At 35.4% G+C, this 18,772-nt stretch overlaps 1 protein-coding gene across 1 annotated transcript in view; it reads left to right on the forward strand.

Annotated features, from left to right (window-relative positions):
- The window catches only part of LOC121426939 (mucin-17-like), a 65,975-nt gene that overhangs the window by 12,612 nt on the left and 34,591 nt on the right, over positions 1-18,772 (forward strand). The window contains exons 2-14 of the mRNA XM_041623359.1: positions 2,107-2,222; positions 6,380-6,456; positions 9,490-9,556; positions 10,115-10,197; positions 10,642-10,705; positions 11,744-11,836; positions 12,780-12,845; positions 15,089-15,148; positions 16,010-16,170; positions 16,755-16,857; positions 17,217-17,319; positions 18,171-18,225; positions 18,498-18,615. Coding sequence (XP_041479293.1) covers positions 2,107-2,222; positions 6,380-6,456; positions 9,490-9,556; positions 10,115-10,197; positions 10,642-10,705; positions 11,744-11,836; positions 12,780-12,845; positions 15,089-15,148; positions 16,010-16,170; positions 16,755-16,857; positions 17,217-17,319; positions 18,171-18,225; positions 18,498-18,615 — 1,166 coding nt within the window. The remainder of the gene's footprint in view (positions 1-2,106; positions 2,223-6,379; positions 6,457-9,489; positions 9,557-10,114; positions 10,198-10,641; positions 10,706-11,743; positions 11,837-12,779; positions 12,846-15,088; positions 15,149-16,009; positions 16,171-16,754; positions 16,858-17,216; positions 17,320-18,170; positions 18,226-18,497; positions 18,616-18,772) is intronic.

Below are 18,772 nucleotides of genomic sequence, written 5' to 3' on the forward strand. Positions count from 1 at the left end.
GATAAAGATAAAACTTGGATACATTTTTTTTTTCAATGTAAATATCGATTAAAGTTGTTGCATCACATTAGTAGACCGTACTACGCAAATGCCGATGAAAAACATTACTGCATTCAATAATAGTTATCTTCGCCCAGACTCTACTCATTAAAGGCCGGTGTTATACTAACGCCTGATGAAAAATGAAATTCCATGATGTATTGTCTGATGCGGCTCATATTGTTGGCCTTTTCCAGTTCAATGAGTCTCTAGGGGTTATTCTTCTTTGCCAATTTGTGACGAACTTGTTGAATGGCAATATTGAATGAACACCTAGAGTCGAAAGAAATCTGTAGCGTTGGCGTTGTTAAAACCCCCAGATGAATCATGAAGGCAAGGTCCAAAAACTATCGAGAATTAACCGCAAATGTAAAGAATGTCTATGAAAAGAAATGAAACTTTCGTAACAAAAGAGAAAATATCCGCTGCTCTTTTTTTCTGAGTTACACCTACTGGAGTACAGATGTTGGGGGTGGGGCATGGACCTCTTTAATTTTTTCATTACAAAGAAAAAAGGAGATATTGACAGAAAAGGAAAGAGAGAAGGGTGAAATGTGATATTTTCTGAATATTATGTCAAAATTCATCGCCAAATTATATTTTTGTTATACAAAGTGTAAAAAAATATATTGTGGAGCGTTGTGGCCCAGTGGATTAGTCTCCGGACTTTGAAACAGAGGGTCGTGGGTTCGAATCCCAGCCATGGCGTAATTTCCTTCAGCAAGAAATTTATCCACATTTTGCTGCACTCAACCTAGGTGAGGTGAATGGGTACCCGGTAGGATTTTTCCTTGAACGCTTTAGCGCCTATTAATATGGTGGATTAGCTACAACTGGGGTAATGATATGATACCAAGTATCAAAGCGCAGTTGAGTATATGCACATAGTAACTGCGCTATATAAATGGACATATCATTTGGCAATTGAATGAATAAAAAACCTCTGACACGAGGAAAAGAAAAAAAAATTATTATTATTGGCTCATTACGCCAGTTGAGTTAGCCCTGTGACAAATCGGTTTTTCAATTATAAGGCTATGTCTTATCGACCAATATGCGTGCAGGATAGAAATTCGAAATACAGTTCGTTATGTTTGAAACGCAAATGTATCCAGGAAAAAAAATTATGAGTTTGGGCTATTTCTGCAAATGGGTAGAGTACCATTTTAACGACCATTAACGGCAAAAATTTTCAACAATAATAATGACAATACAAATCTTCAATTAACAATATTTAACTATTGATGCCAGCCTAAAGAAATCTAATTTGTTGGTTGTTGTTTGGTTTTGAGGTTCCTTTACACAAACATTTTTGTCTTATGTAATATAACATTAGCTTTGTTTGATAACTGTTCATTTTCATTTTATTTCGTTTCATTCCATTTACAACGATACAACATAACGTTTAGTTTCGTTATCCAGTCCAATCCAATAGTCATTTGATATAGCGCCTTTTCCTTTTGATTACAAAACGCTGCACACACACTTCTCCACGCTGCAAAAACTATGGTTTTAATTTAACACCAGCCCGGAATCTATATATGTTCACACCAGAGAAGTGTTAAACAATACCGGTTTCGTTTTGGTCTAACACCAGAAAGGTGTTTATACAACACCAATTAGTATTAAAACAGCATCGGTTTGATTCCAAACTGGTGTTGTGTCAATACTCCTCTGGTGTGGGCAGATATAGATTCCGGACTGGTGTTAAATCAACACCGGAGTTTTTGCAGTGCATGTTTGGGCCACTACATCAATAATTCAACACTTCGCAATGATTAGCTCGTTCATCTTGATGTGAGCATATATAGTAAATGTATACATACAAAAATTATGTGGTCAAGATTACCATACCAGACACTTTTAAAGTGTTACTCTTTTACATTAATTCAGTATTATGTCTTATAAAATAAATTATATTTCGTTGAAATCCCTTATATGCCATGACACATAATTCCTTTTAAAAATGTGGATGCTATAACCTTAGTGTTTATTTTTTTAATCCTCTCTCCTCACCCCCTCCCCTCCTCCGCACGCTCCACTTCTCTTCTATATATCTCACTTCAGATGGGCCGGATGATGTCCTTTGGCATTTAAGAGGTTTTGATCAAAGATGGCCTCCACAAGATGAATCACGTGACATCTTTCATCCAATCATCACAAACAATACAGAAAATATAAGGGTAAGTGTCCAGTGTTGGTGTTAGACGAAAAACCAAAGAAACAAAATGTTAATAAAAAATACTCCCTTATAAACTCAGCTCACAGAGATATTACGATGACAGTTCTTTATTAGTGCAAATTACATGCACTCTAAAAACAGAGTAAAATTTTACCCAATATTTGGTAGACAGGGAACATGAATGTTTGCTGACTATTTTTTTACCCCATATTGGGCTATTTCAGCGCAACATTGTGTAAAATTTAATCTTTTTACCCAACCAAAATGATTGCATGTTCCCATTTTACTCAATATTGGGTAATCCTTTTTAGAGGGTAGGCATTATCATCTGCGAACTTAGTCATGTTAGTACAGACAATTTTGTAGTATAAGAAATCACAAGAAGCACATGCGACACATTGAGAAAGTTTTAGAATGATTGATATCCCCATCAGCCAGTGGCACTCTCGTGTCATATCGGTTGTATCTTGAACATACATCGAATTTATTACTTCAGTCACATCAGTAAAACCGAGTCCAGACTGATCAAAGCTAATACGTTATTTTGAATGGTTACACTTCGTAATTCCGAAGGTTCGTAATTCCGAAACACGCAAATTGCCTATACCTCGATGTTCGTTAATCCGAAAACGTAAAAGGGTTCGTTAATACGAACATTTGTGGCGTCATTCCGAAGGTTCGAATATCCGAAAACGAAATAAGGTTCGTTGTTCCGAAGGTTCGATAGTCCGAAAAAGAAATAAGGTTCGTTACGCATTTAGTTTTCGGACTAACGAACCTTCGGAATTACTAACCTCACTTCGTTTTCGGACTAACGAACCTTCGGAATTACGAACCTCATTTCGTTTTCGGACTAACGAATCTTCGGAATTATGAAACTTCGGAAATACGAACCTTCGGAATAACGAAGCTTCTTCGGAATTACGAATGTATGCGATTTTGAATGGCATATCATCCACTTTTTGGAGTCGATTTCGTTGATGTGACTGTAACAAGTATTTCATAAAGCTATGCATGATCGGGTTGTTCTTTTCCGGAGGGGGCAGATTATTATCTTTTCAACAATATATTACTATTGATTTTCTCTTTCTTTATCAGTGGGTTATTGATGTCAAATGCCAGAAAGTATTTCACGTTTAAATGCGGCGTAATTTCAAGTGAATGGCTTACAGTCGTGAACTTTATCAGAAAGATGATCATTCTGACACAATACGCATCATTGTGAGGTCACAATTAGAATAGGGTGTGTACAATTAGTAAAGTGTGTCACTGCGATACCTTAAGAAACGATTCAATATATGTACGTAGTTGGAATGATATTAATTAAGCTACTGAATATTGATAAATACATGGTCTTGCTATGTGGCTCTATTTATTATGTTTATACAGTGTTTGTTTAAATAATTGTCCTACTTGTATTATTGCTCGATACATATCTTACCAATTAAGTGACTGTATATCAGAGACCTATACAATAAAACCCGTACTTCCCGAGTTTTTATTCTTTAACAAGAAGGGAAAGAAAAGTTTAAGAAAAGTAAAACGTTATTAGGGCAAGTCCTCTTGAACTAGGAATATAAAGTGTAAATGTTATGCGTGGCAATGAACATGATATTACATTATATATGACATCTTTCATGCAACATGTATTTGATGATATGATAATGATTTAATTCTGAAAATTAAATTATGTTTTGAATTATTTATCAAAATTACAACAACAAAAAACCCATCATAACTAAGTTCCATGTTCAGATGTTTAAAGGTTTGATTTTCGCCAAGCAAATTCAACCAAAAAATCAGTGAATGTAAATGTCAGCCTTAGAATGAGAGTAAAGAGAATGTTTCGCTTGACATTGAAGAGGTAAAAAAAGAAACATATCATTTTCTTTTTTTAATGGATTCGAGTTTAATGTATCAAAATACCCTTTTGGGGAATTATCAGCTTATCAATCAAATTGTGATTCAGATATTCTAGGTCACGATTTAATGTTGACTACGATATAAATAGGGAAAATAAACGTCTAGACAGACATTGTATCCGATAAACATTCACACAAAATGCTAAATCCAGAGGCGGTGAAAGTATTCATAAGCAATCAACAAGAAGGGAAGAATCCATTTTGATTATAAAAAAAAACATTACGAGGCAAGAATGAGAAAAGTTATAAATTTAAACTAGTAAATGGATATGTGATATTTATGTTTTCTCTAAAAGCACATATCCATATAAAATTATAAATTATATTAAACTTGCTGAATGAAAATTGTCGTTCTATTTCTCTTTCTTCCTTCTTAATACTCATATTTAAGAGTGCCTTTCAAATATCCTAGGAATTCCAAACACAACGTGACAAAAATGTCTCAGTTGACACTCGGATGCGCCATATTTACTCAAACTCCAAATTTCTATTTGGTAAAGTCAAACAACCGCTTTTTATTAATTTTGCTATAATACCCCAACGGAATGCTCAAACTCTTTTGCCCGGAAAATATAGTTCATTTATACCGTGTCACATCTTCTGGCTTTAATCATTCAAGCATCAAAGCACAATATAATTGAATATGGAGCAATTTACATCGACATGAATACTTGCCTTTTTACGTTTATCCGAGCATATTATATTTTTTGTTAATTTAATAATTAATCATTTCTATAATTATCATTATTATTTTAGTAATATTTTAGTATCATTGTTATGATTTGCCTATAATAATTATTTTATTATGAATTGATAATTTTCATTTTAATGATCGTTTTTATTATCATTGCTATTGCTTTTATTATTTTCATCACTGTTAATTCAATCATCATCATCATCATCTGATCATAGTCTCCAACATCATTAAAGACATAATGTATGTACGATTATTATCATTATCACTGTTATCATTTCCTATTTTGACATTATCAATATCATCAATGAATTATAATCTGTCCTTAAATCCTTTTAATATTGAATTAATATTAGATCATCATGTAATGGCCCCATTACTACATTTTTAAATGACCGAATTACTGTGTCAAACATTTCGATACATCACCGATTAAATATTTCATTACAAAAGGGAGTTAACTCCTCTGTCTTTTGAGATCAATTCATCCGTTAATCTCATCTCTCTGGTAATATACTGAATGGCATAACACTTGTTTGTTACAAGAAATTACAACAATTTCAATCCCCCGATTTGTTTACTGTGACCTATTAAGTAAAGTATTACCTGACCGCAGCCCACGCGGCAAGTAGAGCGAGAAAATAGTTTGAAAATAGACTTGATATTTATCTCTCCTAAAATATTTTCCTAGATTATGAAATATTCCTTTCTCATAAATTTCAATGAAGGTGAACAAATGTATCGCTAATGAGTATACAATAAAAGATGTTTACATTTAATTAGCAACGGTTGTTTCTATATACATTACACTTTCTTATAAAAATGATTAATCATATTTGTTTTGCCGTTAGAATTTTTATCTTTGAATCATTTTCATTCTAAAATCTATGTTGTTGATATGATTTTGATGAGTGAAATGTAATGTTAGGTGGTTAGGGTTTCCCGCCCTCTCCGAAATCTTCCTCATACTTTTTCCATGATTGCCTTCACATGCCTTCCTCGTTGTCTCTCTCACTCCTTTTTTATTTCTCTCATTTCTCTCAACATTACTTGAAATAACACAGTGTCCCACAGTATGTGCCACAGTGTGTCCACAGTGTGAAACACGATATGAAAGCACCTTCACACTGTCAAATATTATTGAGCATTTAAAAGTATGAATCACATATTCACATAGTCGACCGTGTGAACACGCTGTGAACAGTCACACCGTCGAGGTGTCCACAGTGTGAAAACATATTCACACTGTGGAATTTGAGCATTTGGACAGTGTGAGTAATATCTTCACATAGTTCACTATGTGAACACACTGATTACAATGTGTGATATTGTGTTATTTCCAACAGGGAATACATCTCTCTATATTTCATTCTATCTCTCTCTCTCTCTGCTGCTCTCCCAATCAATACACACACAGATATACGCACACACAAACACACCCCTGCATCCTCCCACACCCGCCCATACACATGCACTCACTCTATCTCCCTTTTATCGTTAACTCTCGCTCTGATTTACTCTCTTTCTCTTTTCATTACGCAGGGCCACGAAATATCCTTTTTGAGAATTGAATTCAATGCATGGAACCATCAATTTACACTGGATTTAGAACAAAACAGGTATGTAGATGTATATGACAGCATAGAGAAGAAAGATGAGCATATGAGTATCATGGATTTTTATCGCTTATTTTTCACGGTGTCGACTCACAAAATATTTTCTCATTGTGTTGACCGAAAAGCCACAAAATAATTTTCGAAAAATACCCGACATTAATAGACAATGCAATACTCTAAAATTATAAAGTTTATAAACAGTGAAGTGGGTTGGTGGTTGTGATGGTGGTAGTGGAAGAAGTAGCAGCAGTATTATCATTATTGTCATTATTATTATTAGTAGTAGTATTAGCACTAGTATTAGTATTAGCAGCAGTAGTAGTAGTAGTAGTAGTAGTAGCAGCAGCCGGTAGTAGTATTAGTAGTTATAGTAGTAGTAGTAGTTGTAGTAGTAGTAGTAGTTATAGTAGTAGTAGTAGTAGTAGTAGTAGTAGTAGTAGTAGTAGTAGTAGTAGTAGTAGTAGTAGTAGTAGTAGTAGTGGTAGTAGTAGAAGTGTTCTCTTATGGATTAAACAAGAAAAATAAAGAAAATTAATTTTGCATGTAGTCCTACCAGCTACACCCCTTCCCCCACAGCAGTTTTTAATTGCAGATTTTTGGTGGGAATCACCCATAAAAAGACAAGTTGTATCAAATCTGCACTCAAGTCCCACGCATGTCTTTTCAGGTCAGCGAACATCATTTGCATTAGTAGGTCGACGTAAAGGGTATTAACCAACTATGATTTGTTTTGCCATAGATGGTCATACAAATGAAAGAACTTTTGTACGCCTACTGCATTTCTAAAAAGTGCAACAGTGCCAATCGTTAATCATTATGATCCTTTTAATCTCAAACAATTACGAAAAGATTATGGAATAATGTGTCACGGTGCGTGAGCATCACTCAAACGGATCGGCTTTGCAATTAAGAAATATTTGATTCTATTTTTCTCGTATTTTTGAAAGGATAGGATTATGACATTTCTCACAGGTATAGGTACACACATGGGTAATGGTAAAATGTAAAATGATTTCTCAAGGGAATTGTAGTTTGATAAGCCTAAATAAACCGCAATTCGTTCGCGGTGCATCATGGGAATTGTTTGAATAATTATGGGCGTGACTTCAAATGAGCGTTATCTTATGAACGCCTGTAGGGAAAGACAGGGGTATATGGGGCATATCATTCGAAAATTTGGAAGGAAAGATGTAGTAGAGTTGGTGGTTATCTGGAGAAGTTATCAGATCAGACACGATCTCAACGCAACCTCTATACAAACGTGACACAGGAACATAAAATAAACATTGGCCATATCTGACTGAAGGTTTTTAAAAGCCAGCTTTCACATCCACTCTTACCTACAAATATACACACACCGAGACGCACGCACACCTCCACCCTCGCGCGCACATACATGTACCTCACACACTTTCACACCAACCCACACATTAGCAAATCTAAACAACTTCCACAAACATGACAAAAGCGCGAACGTATAGGAGAATGAAATTAAGCCCCATTGGATTTTTTAAACAAGAGATTGAAAAGATCTCACCTTGTAACTTGCGAAATGACCTGATCACTGCAATGAGGGGAGTTGTTTACTGCCAAAAAGATTAATAAATGAACAAAATTTATTCAAATGTGATTTAATCGCACCAAATGTGTCAAACTACGCCAAATTTTCTCTCGTCGAAATATTTGAAATTATAGTGTTATTTTTTAAGATTTCTGGCAAATCAAGATCTTTTTATAGAAGTAGAAGTGAGATGAATGATAAGGTTACCTTAATTGCTTGGGCATTTTCCAAATACCTTTACGAGATTCAAAGAGACACATAGCAAAGAGATTTGTTTTTATGGTATTAATGTTTGCCGTGTAACAATTTAACAAAGATTATCGTAGTCTTATGCGGTAATGATTATGATCACAGATTCCAAGAAATGTATGTGCCACCAATGATTATAACTTATAATAGAACTTTGGAAAACTTTTCCATATTGGAAGGTAAACTTATTTGCTACACTATTTCAAATCATTCGGTGAAGGTTAGTTAGTTTGAAACACCCCATCAAGTCAAATGGCGCGCATAAACTATGAAAAACATTCGTGCCTGGTGTGTAAACATTTTACTGAAGCTAGCTTACCGTGAGACGATGTGTTGAATCGTCTTTCTCCAGTGAGAAATTGAATTTTCAATTATTAAAATGTGATTACACAGTATCCTACACCGGAAAAGGTAATGATCCACAAACGCACACATACACAAACACACCAATCCTCCTCCCTCTTCTGTTCCAGCTCTTTCAGAGTGTTAGTTCGGGTTCACTTGGCGCCGCTAATGCATTAAAATCTGGAAATTTCAAATAATACCGAGCTACCGCCATCCATGTACGTTGAACATAAAAACGGTAGCTGATGGTTTTGGATGATAAAACATATTCATTCTGGGTGGCGACATAGGGGAAGGGACAGGGGCACAGGTTTAAAAAAAGGGGGAAAGAGAAAAGGGAAACTAAGCGAAAAAGAGGGAAGAAGAATAGAAAACCGGCAACTTTGTAATAATTATCTCTGTATCTATGTGGAGCGTTGTGGGCCAGTGGATTAGTCTTCGGACATTGAAACAGAGGGTCGTGGGTTCGAATCCCAGCCAGGGCGTAATTTCCTTCAGCAAGAAACTGATCCACAATGTGCTGCACTAAACCCAGGTGAGGTAAATGGGTACCGGTAGGAAGTAATTCCTTAAAATGCTGTGTGCGCTATGAACGCCTAGCTTAGCCGGATAATATAGGAGCGCCTTGAGCACCTAACAAGGTGGATATGTGCGCAATATAAATACCCTATATTATTATTATTAATTAATTAACTTGAACGAATTATAGTATCATTAAGTCCATCTTACGCCTTTTTAAAATATATCATGGCAACGCCCCTGTATTCATGTAAAACTAGATGATTGCACATATGAGATGAAATTGATATTTCTAAACCGAATTATTGTGGTTTTAGAGTTACTTTATATCTGATCTTTTTCGTATTTCCTCTCCCTTTTAGACACCATGCGGTCCACGGAGCTAAAGAAATATTTTTTGCATCACAACAGATCATTGGTACAAGATCGGTAAGTGTTACGGTGACCGAATGCAGGTATTTGGATGGGGGAGGGCGATACCAAATAGATGATACGTCATATTTCAAACTCAACTGAATAGCAGGGGTCATATTATTATACTTTTTCATTTAAGAAATAAATATTAGCTAAGAATACTTATTCATTAGACACCTAGTATAGTTAGCCTAAAAATCAGTCACATATCTTTAAACCCACACACTAAGAAATAAAGGTTCAAAATTGAACCACGAAAGGTTGATGCAAAATCAGCACCCTATGGGTTCAAAAATTGAACCCGTGAAATTGAACCCTGCGGTTGGGGTTCATTTTTGCACCCTGCGGGTTCAAAACTGCACCCCTAGGGGTTGTTTGAATTTAGGGGTGCAGTTTTGATCCCGCAGGGTTCAAAAATGAACCCCAACCTATGGGGTTGAACCCATAGGGTGCTGATTTTGCATCAACCTTTCGGGGTTCAATTTTGAACCTTTATTTCTTAGAGTGCAACTCAACATTTATTTTTAAATCATTCGTTAAGTATAATATTCATATTTTTCTTTAATTTTCAAGATACCAACCGATTGCCAATACGAGGGTATAGTTGAGGAGATACAAGGGTCATTCGTATCACTCGACGTCTGCAATGGATTAAGGTATGTATTAAATAGTTTTTGCACAATTTCAATTCATGCCTCATGAGGATTTTCCCTTCGTTTTCGGTCGTCAATTTTTCATACATTTTCCAATGCCTCCCCCATCTCTCTCTCTATATATATATCTCTCCTTCCCTTTGGAAATTATCTACCGCTTCTTTTATCCCTTCTTTTAAGAATACACACTTATACACACCCACACACTCATAATAATAAATACATGCTCTCTCCATCTTAATCGTATCTTATAATTATGGAAAGTGTTTGCTCTCTTTCTCTTCTTCATTGACCTCCAAAGTTCATTATTCCAACTGTAGCACTGTATGTATTCTTTTTAAATTATGCACAATATTTATACAATACCACTTTCATAATCGCCGTTGATCTTCTTTTTAATTCATCCAAATATTTTTTCTTATCTCTGCGACTATGTGCGTCTTACAGGGGTATCATATTGTCTGGGAGTGACACTCTTTTTATTGAGCCAAGGCTTCCACATGAACAGAAGGTAAGTTTCTATAGGTCACTTTTTTCAGTGGGTGCATTCAGGGGCGGAAATCTCTCCCCAAAGGTAGGGGGACAAGGTTCTGGAAAATTTGACAAGCAAAAGGGCTATTATCTAAAATTTAAGGTCATTTAGACGAAAATATACTTGACAAGCAAAAAAAAAGGTCATCTCGTCCCAAAACGCACGTTTTATTCCCATTTTTTGTGATATATTTCACCAAAGACCCAAAATAGTAGGGGGGACATTTGATATTGTGTCCCCCCTACTTTTTTGAGTAGGGGGGACACGTCCCCCCTGCCCCCCCTTGGATTTCCTCCCATGGGTGCATTTAAGAAACATGAATAATGATATTGAAGGTAATAATGATTTAATGACGAATATGATGATAATATTAATGATAAGGACATACAATACTTATCAACAATGGTGTTGATGGTAATGAAATCAATGAGGATAATTAATTGATTAAAAATTATTCGTGAAATAACTTCTTCATATCGCACGAATTGTATTGTTAGAATTAGTGGCGGACCGTGACCCGGAGGAGACAAAGCATGGGGGGGGCACAGTATTGTTCACAAGCAATACAGTGCCCCTCCAATCATTCACACCAAAAACTGTGGTGTTAACCGGTGTACATAGAGGAGCTTACCAGTTATTTTACACCGGTGTTAAATTGGTGGTGTTAGTTTTACACCCATAGGTGTTATCACAACACCTTTGGTTGTTACATTTACACTCTTTGGTGTTATGTTCAATCTCTAGGGTGTAATTTTAACACCTCAGGGTGTGGTCCTCTATTAACACCAATTGGTGTCAGTTTTAACACCACAGTTTTTACAGTGTTGTCTCCTCTGGGTTACGATCCGCCGCTGACTAATTTACATGCATATATTACAGTGTCATAATATCAATTAGAAAAAGCCAAAGAGTGGTCAAAACATGTGAAAGAAACCAATAGTCTCGTTTAGTAGACGTAATAACTGTATATTGAAATTTGGCTCCCGGTAAATGTAAAATTTTCTACCTTTTTTTCAGAATAATTTTGGCGATCACGTGATCTCTGATAGTGGTCCGAAGAGCGAATGGAGGAGTTTATATTCTACATCAAAACAACACCAACACAGAAGGGTAAGAAAATGAAATTTCTTTATCATGTTCAACCCAGTGTATTTTATTTGTCCACATTTTCTCAGCTCTAAATTCTACTCACTAATCAAATGACTAACTTCAACCCTGGGTTTAACACTATACCCTACCCTAAACATAACACAAAACCCTATTGCAACCCTAACCCTACATCTTAGAAGAAATTAAACCCGGAACAATTTTCACAGGAGCAAAGGTCGTGTCACCCTTTTTATCAACCATGGCATTGTATTAATCAAATAAGTGTCATAGTTAATTTGCCGATTCAAAACATATTTCATATACACCTTATTTGTGGATAGGGGTACCGTTAATCAATGGAATCAGTCGGAATCACGTGCGTCCTGTCAATCGAGCCATGCACCAGCTTGTGAGCGTGTGTTTGTTCCTTGAAACACATAAACATCCCGTTTCATAAATACTTATTACAATGACAAATGCACAGTTTCTAAAACTAGTGTATTAACAACCAATCAAATTGTATGATTTTAGTAGCTTTTAACTGTTATTGCAAATTCATTATTCTCACAAGATTTATGAAACTGGTCTAAGGTCCATGCTTGGAGAAACCCAAAGGAATACAAAATGTTACGTTTTTTCTTACAACATAATTATATAACGTGCCCGCGAAAAAGGAGCCCCGCATTTATATAATTAGAATGGAGTTAGGATACAGTTACCTATGGCAAGCCAAGAGGACAGTAAGCATAAGAGCAAGCGGATAATAATTTGGTTTATAGTCTGTCTGCATTTCTCTTCCAATCCCCCCCTCGACTTCTTTCTTCCCCCTCCTCATAATTTAAAATGGACCTGTTAGAAGTACAGATGTCATGCTAGAAAGGATGTTCCATCCATGAGTGGAAATAAGTAAATATATGAATGCAAAATAAAGTATTAATGCGTTTCCCTTCTTTTTTTTTCGTAGGTGAGACGAGAAGTAACCGATGAAATGAAGTACATCACAGCTAATATAATGATCTCCTCAAGCTTTGTGAGTATATCGATATTATGTAATATGGGTAAAGGTTAGAATTAGATTCAATGTCACTTAGTCTTTTCGTGTATACCCAGATATTAAACTGATTGTCACATGGGCGGACTCCAAATAAAATTCAAGTAAAACTCAATATATACCAAATCACAATTTACAATTTATTTCAGTATACAAAACTCCAATATCAACATATCTCTCTTTGACGTTCAAAAGGGGAAATAAAACTAACACCTCCAAATGATAAAGTGTTCTGAAAAGTACTCTGATTCACAAGTTTACAATCAAAGGATCCTGCATTGACCCAAGCTATAATATTCAACTCTCGATCTGTCTCTAACTCCAATATAACTGAAAAGATCCTGCACTGATCTAATCACCAACTTCAACATTCAGTGTATTACATTTTCACCTGCAAAATTACCTCCAAAAATATCAAACCCTTAATACCATGGTCACATTTGTTCTACGGCGGCCGTACGGCGAGTTGATAACAGCCGTTTTATCATTTTTCGTCCAACTACATATAGGGTGGTTTGAATCAAAATTAATAAAACGGCTGTTTCCGACTCGCCGTACGGCCGCCGTAGAGCAAATGTGACCAAGGTATAAGTTGTTAAATTACGAGAAAAAACCCCTGAATACATCGTAATTATACCATGGTCACATTTGTTCTTCATTTTCTTTTCACAATAACGACTACCAAAAATTCCTATGAAAGGATCCTGCATTAATCCACCTTCATAGAATTCTATGCTCACCACTTTGTATTTCTTATCACAACATTTTTGTCATTACATTTTAAAGTCCTTGAGCTTTAAAAAAAATGTGCACCTAAACTCTAGCTCAAAACTCTGTCAATCGACATATGTAAGTACAAAGATTCAAATTCGAATAAACTCTTCTCAATATTACTCGACATCACATCTTACAAGGATCCAAATTGGAATAAACTCTTCTCACTATCAAACTGTTCATGTTCAGTCATCTTCATAATCAATGTCTATTTTCTGAAATGTCAATTTTCAAGACTTTCTGGCATTTAGAAAGCTAGTTCAAGTTTAACGAAAGTCTCCTGCTTTCTCTCTCACTGCTATTTACAACTTATCTGTCAGATGACATGTTGACCGAAAACCTCAAGAGTCAGCACTTTATAATGTTCAGCTTAAAACAATTCACCAGTCTCCAAAGCGACCCGGTCTTGGGAAATGTCCCGATCCTGGAAAATATCCGGTCTTGGAATTTATCCCGATATTAGAACCATCTAAAATTAAAGACAAAACCAAGAATCTCTCTACGATATGTCCTAACAGTAACATCAACTGGAGGTTGTTTTCATGTCATACTATAATTAATAAAAACTTGTTTGAACATTTACTCTGAGGTTCAAATCACATTCAAGAATATCATTTTATAAAGAATGAATTCACTGTCACGTAAACTTATAGAATAACATCCTTTTATGATACTTATATTCTTCATCACAAGTGTTTTACTATTTCATAAGGTTTATAAAGATTTACATCTACATTTCAAATCATCTCTGAAGTCTTTCAATCTTTTTTTTTTTTTTAATAAAAGAATTAAGAAATCACAGATTAACTTACCGATGGCTTCTTCAATACAGGCATAAAAATAACAGCATAATTTCAGCTAAATCTGACCTCATACAGGTATTTATAAGTTCTGGCCAATATCAAACAAGAAAGGCTGTTTTTCTGCTTAAAGTTGAAATTCAAAAATTATCAAGATGGCAGCTAAAATGGCGACTGCCCCAAAATTGCATAGGTGTGTGTTACACAAAGTCTCCAAGATGCAATGCCAGAAAACTAGTGGAAAGCTACTGGGGTCTCCTCCCAATTTTGCAATTTCCCCAAAAGTATTTTAAGCAGCTGTTTAAAAACAAAGGCTCACTGAGCTCACTAAAAGGGACCTATACAAGTCTAACACCCTGGACACAACACACAATTCTAGCAAAAGGAATCTCACACACACTTCTCTCATCTCCTACTCACTCTTGCATAAGATCTACTCCTTGTCTCTTAGCAACCTGGCTGTGGAGTGAAACTTAGATAAAATAAGCAAACTTTGCTGAGGAAAATAAATAAAATAGAATAAATGCATTTTTAATGTGACACTGATTTAAAGATTGATTCATCCACGAAAAGTCAAATTACGATGGAAAAACAAATCTTATTAAAAATATTCATTTTTTTTCGATTTGCTAATTTAATCTTTCACAGAATGACAGATATAGTGTCAGCACAAATCAAGCTAATCAAATCGTGAGCCTGGCAAATCAGGTAAGTATAGCATTACGTAATAAATACTTAGAAATTATCCTTACACAGCAAAAACTGTGGTGTTAACCGGTGTACCTAGAGGACCACACCAGTGGCACCGGTGTTCAATTGGTGGTGTTAGTTTTACACCTATAGATGTTATTACAACACCTATGGTTATTACATTTACACTCTTTGGTGTTATGTTCAATCTGTAGAGTGTTATTTTAACACCTCAGGGCGTAGTCCTCCATTAACACCGATTTATGTCAGTTTTAACACCACAGTTATTACAGTGTATGCATTCTGAAAATGAGAGTTGCCATTTTGATATTCTGGAGCGAATTGTAAGTAATGTCACCCATATAGATTCTGAAATGCTTTAAACCATAACTTGTAGCACAAAGCTAATCAATGATAGTAGAATTTGTTAACGATTGATGGCAGTGACTACAATGTACAATCAATTGTAAAAATGAAGCGTAAGATTAATCGTCAACCTTTGTGCTACGGGACCCAGGACTCGAGTTAACTTCCCGTTTCCTACGATTTAAAAAAGAAATCACCGCTTCTCCATTGACCACATTTTATCAATTTTTAAGATATATGAAATGAAATGCTATCACATGATTCTAGAAGCAAGAGAATGGCTTAAGTACAAAAAAGCGATTCTAAAAAACACAACTGTCTCTACTTGTAGCGACAAAATCGAAGTTATGAAATATACTAGTATATATTTCATTACTAGGATTCCGTGTTTTTTTAATTGCTCATGTTCTCGAAATATGACATTCTGAAAAGATATATTTTATTTTGTCAGCTCAAGTTTTACTTACATTTACATTCACATTCATCCCTTTTGTTCCCTTTTTATTTTCGTAGTTTCTCGACCCTTTAAAAGTAAACATCATCGTTGGGAGTATATCCATCTTTATGGACGAAGATCCAATCGACGCCACTTCAAACCTTCACAAGATGCTTGCTGACTTGGAAAATGTAGTAAGAAATTTGTCCCACGACGAAACCGTCACAGAATATATAACGTAAGATATAAACTAGTTTTTCCTCTTTTTTGGTATAATAAATACATTTCCTCCATAAACAAAAAATAGGCGACGCTGAGTGCAACATTGTACGTCATAGCGATATATATATAATTTTGATTGTCAAGATAAAGCCACTTCACTTCACCACAAGGCACCGTCCCCCTATATGCTTAAAGATGTATCATATATGAATCTACTTCCATTTTCATTTAAAAAAGTACAGAACAGTATCAGATTAGATAATGCAGACGTTATTGAATCCTTCAAAATGATTTCCTAAAGTAGACGTTCGTATCAAAATGTAGATTTTAAAGTTCTCGCTTTGAGGTTATTGGAAATTACATTCGAATTGAATTAAATGGTGTTTGGAACCTGAATGGATTGGAACAAAGACTTTAGGTATGAAATTAATGAAAAATTGTAGAGTACATGTTTTTAAGCATGTTTCTGAACATAAATCAATTGCCGAGTAAATTTACTTGTCTGTTAACGGTAAATTTAAACCACAACACTTTATTTATCATTTTCTTTACATTTTCTGTGCAAATCATAAATTCTTTGACATGTTTTCTTTCACCCAGCGCTGTGGATGAGCCCTTGTCAGAGGCCGACCGAGAAAACTTTGCATTCGGGGCGGCAACCCTCGGCACCATGTGCACACCACGCGCCGTTGGAATAGTCAAGGTGGGGTCAAAATTATCACTTCGTTTAAGTTTCGTATCAGTATATGATATTTCTACCAGCAGTAAAAAAAAAAAGGCGGATCCGAACTGACCTAGTGTAGGGGCGCCATTGCGGGGTGTATAAACAGAAATGGTTCGGGGAAAGGAGGGCTGACAAGGCCCCTTCGACACTCTTGGATCCACCCCGGTGATTTATCAGTGATGTTAATCAAGCGAATGAGTATGATAACAATTTAGGTGAATATTGAAGAAGACGGTATGAGTTGGTTTAAGGATGGTTTGGGGCGATGGTTGTTTTCCTAGATACCACACTTTGATAACTTATTCTGCAATATAATCTCTAATTTTATATCTTTTTAGGACGTTGGTGCTTTTTTCCTAGTGCAATCTGCTGGGACATTTGCTCGGAATATTGCCAGAAACTTTGGACTCTTAAACGAGGATTACTATGAAGCAAAAGACGGTGAATAAATTTCTTCCAAATTTTCAATAAGCATTATGCATGCGAGTCAAATGGATAAATCATTACTTCCTATTTAAGTCGTCCCTTGTAATTTTCTTCAAAGGACAAGTTCTTCCCAATAAAAAAATGGTTTAAATAAAAAGACAAAATTCTAACAAGCATAACACTGAAAATTTAATCAAACTATTAGAACTACATCTGATTTTGAGCGTTCTACTTCTTTAATTATCTATTGAATTAAATCAACGATTTTCTTGGGCGAACTTGAACTTTAAAAAGACAGGCATTGTGGTTCAGTGGGATACGAAGCTCATAAACTGGAGTTCGCGGGTTCCTTTTGTAATCATGAAAACACATAACAATCACTTTTTTAAGGTTCGAACGTTAGAATGATAGTTCACTGTAATTCAGATTACTGGACCTTTTTATATAAGATCTTCGACATGCAGTCTTTGGATTGTAAAGCACTGGCGGATCCAGGGGGCACAACAGCCCCCTTGAGAGGCACAATTAAACTTTGTAATGTAAAATGTCGTTAAAACAAAAGTTTGCCCCCCTTTTGAAAGTGAAGACCTTTATTTTTTCTTGTCAAATTTTTCATCGGCTTAATGTGCCCCCTCTTGGAAAATCCTGGATCCACCCCTGTTGTGGAGTTTATTTTGCTATAGTGAATCTACATTCTTGTACAGTAAAATTATAGAAATGTAATCATCTCAATCCTTTTTTCCTGAATGTGGATTACTATTATATTTCCCTGGTGGAAAGGTATTTCATATAGTGATTACTATGTATTTCATTTTTTTTTCTTTCAATCCTAAATTTAAAACTATTTTTCCCCTTTTTATTTTTAGGCATTATTTGCAGTTGCAGCAGTGATGGTGGGTGCATTATGTCACCAGATACCTCGTAAGTTTACTTACCATTTCCCCTTGTCAACATGCTCCATACTTAGTAGGAAAGTATAGGTATTGCGATGTATTTTTATTTTGAAGTTGCTACCCTCACTTACGGCAACATGGTATATTAATCACAAAATATACGAAAATTATAAGTTTCAAGCTAACTAAAAAGCTTTCATTTAACGATATAAAGTATGAAATTGTAATGAGAAAAGAGATTAACACACAATGATAAAAGAATGATTTGTAATATTTATTTCATTTGATGTACACTTCCAGTGTATGGCTGGAAGCGCCACCTGTTGTCTTCGCACAATGCACCATTCAAGAATATGAGGATATTCTTCGAGCAGGTCACATACGATGTCTCTACGGCCCGCCAGATCAAGCTCCAACGGTAAGTTGGAAGTTTTGCACAAAGACGCGGAACGCTTTGAACAACATAGTGAATGTACTATCAAATTTCCTTTTATTTTTATTTTATTTATTTATTTACCACTTGTGGGATGGAACACCCTATCAGCACATGCTGTTTTTCGTAGGGGTCCATACAC

The sequence above is a fragment of the Lytechinus variegatus genome, chromosome 13 (assembly GCF_018143015.1).
Source record: "Lytechinus variegatus isolate NC3 chromosome 13, Lvar_3.0, whole genome shotgun sequence".
Classification (NCBI taxonomy): domain Eukaryota; kingdom Metazoa; phylum Echinodermata; class Echinoidea; order Temnopleuroida; family Toxopneustidae; genus Lytechinus; species Lytechinus variegatus.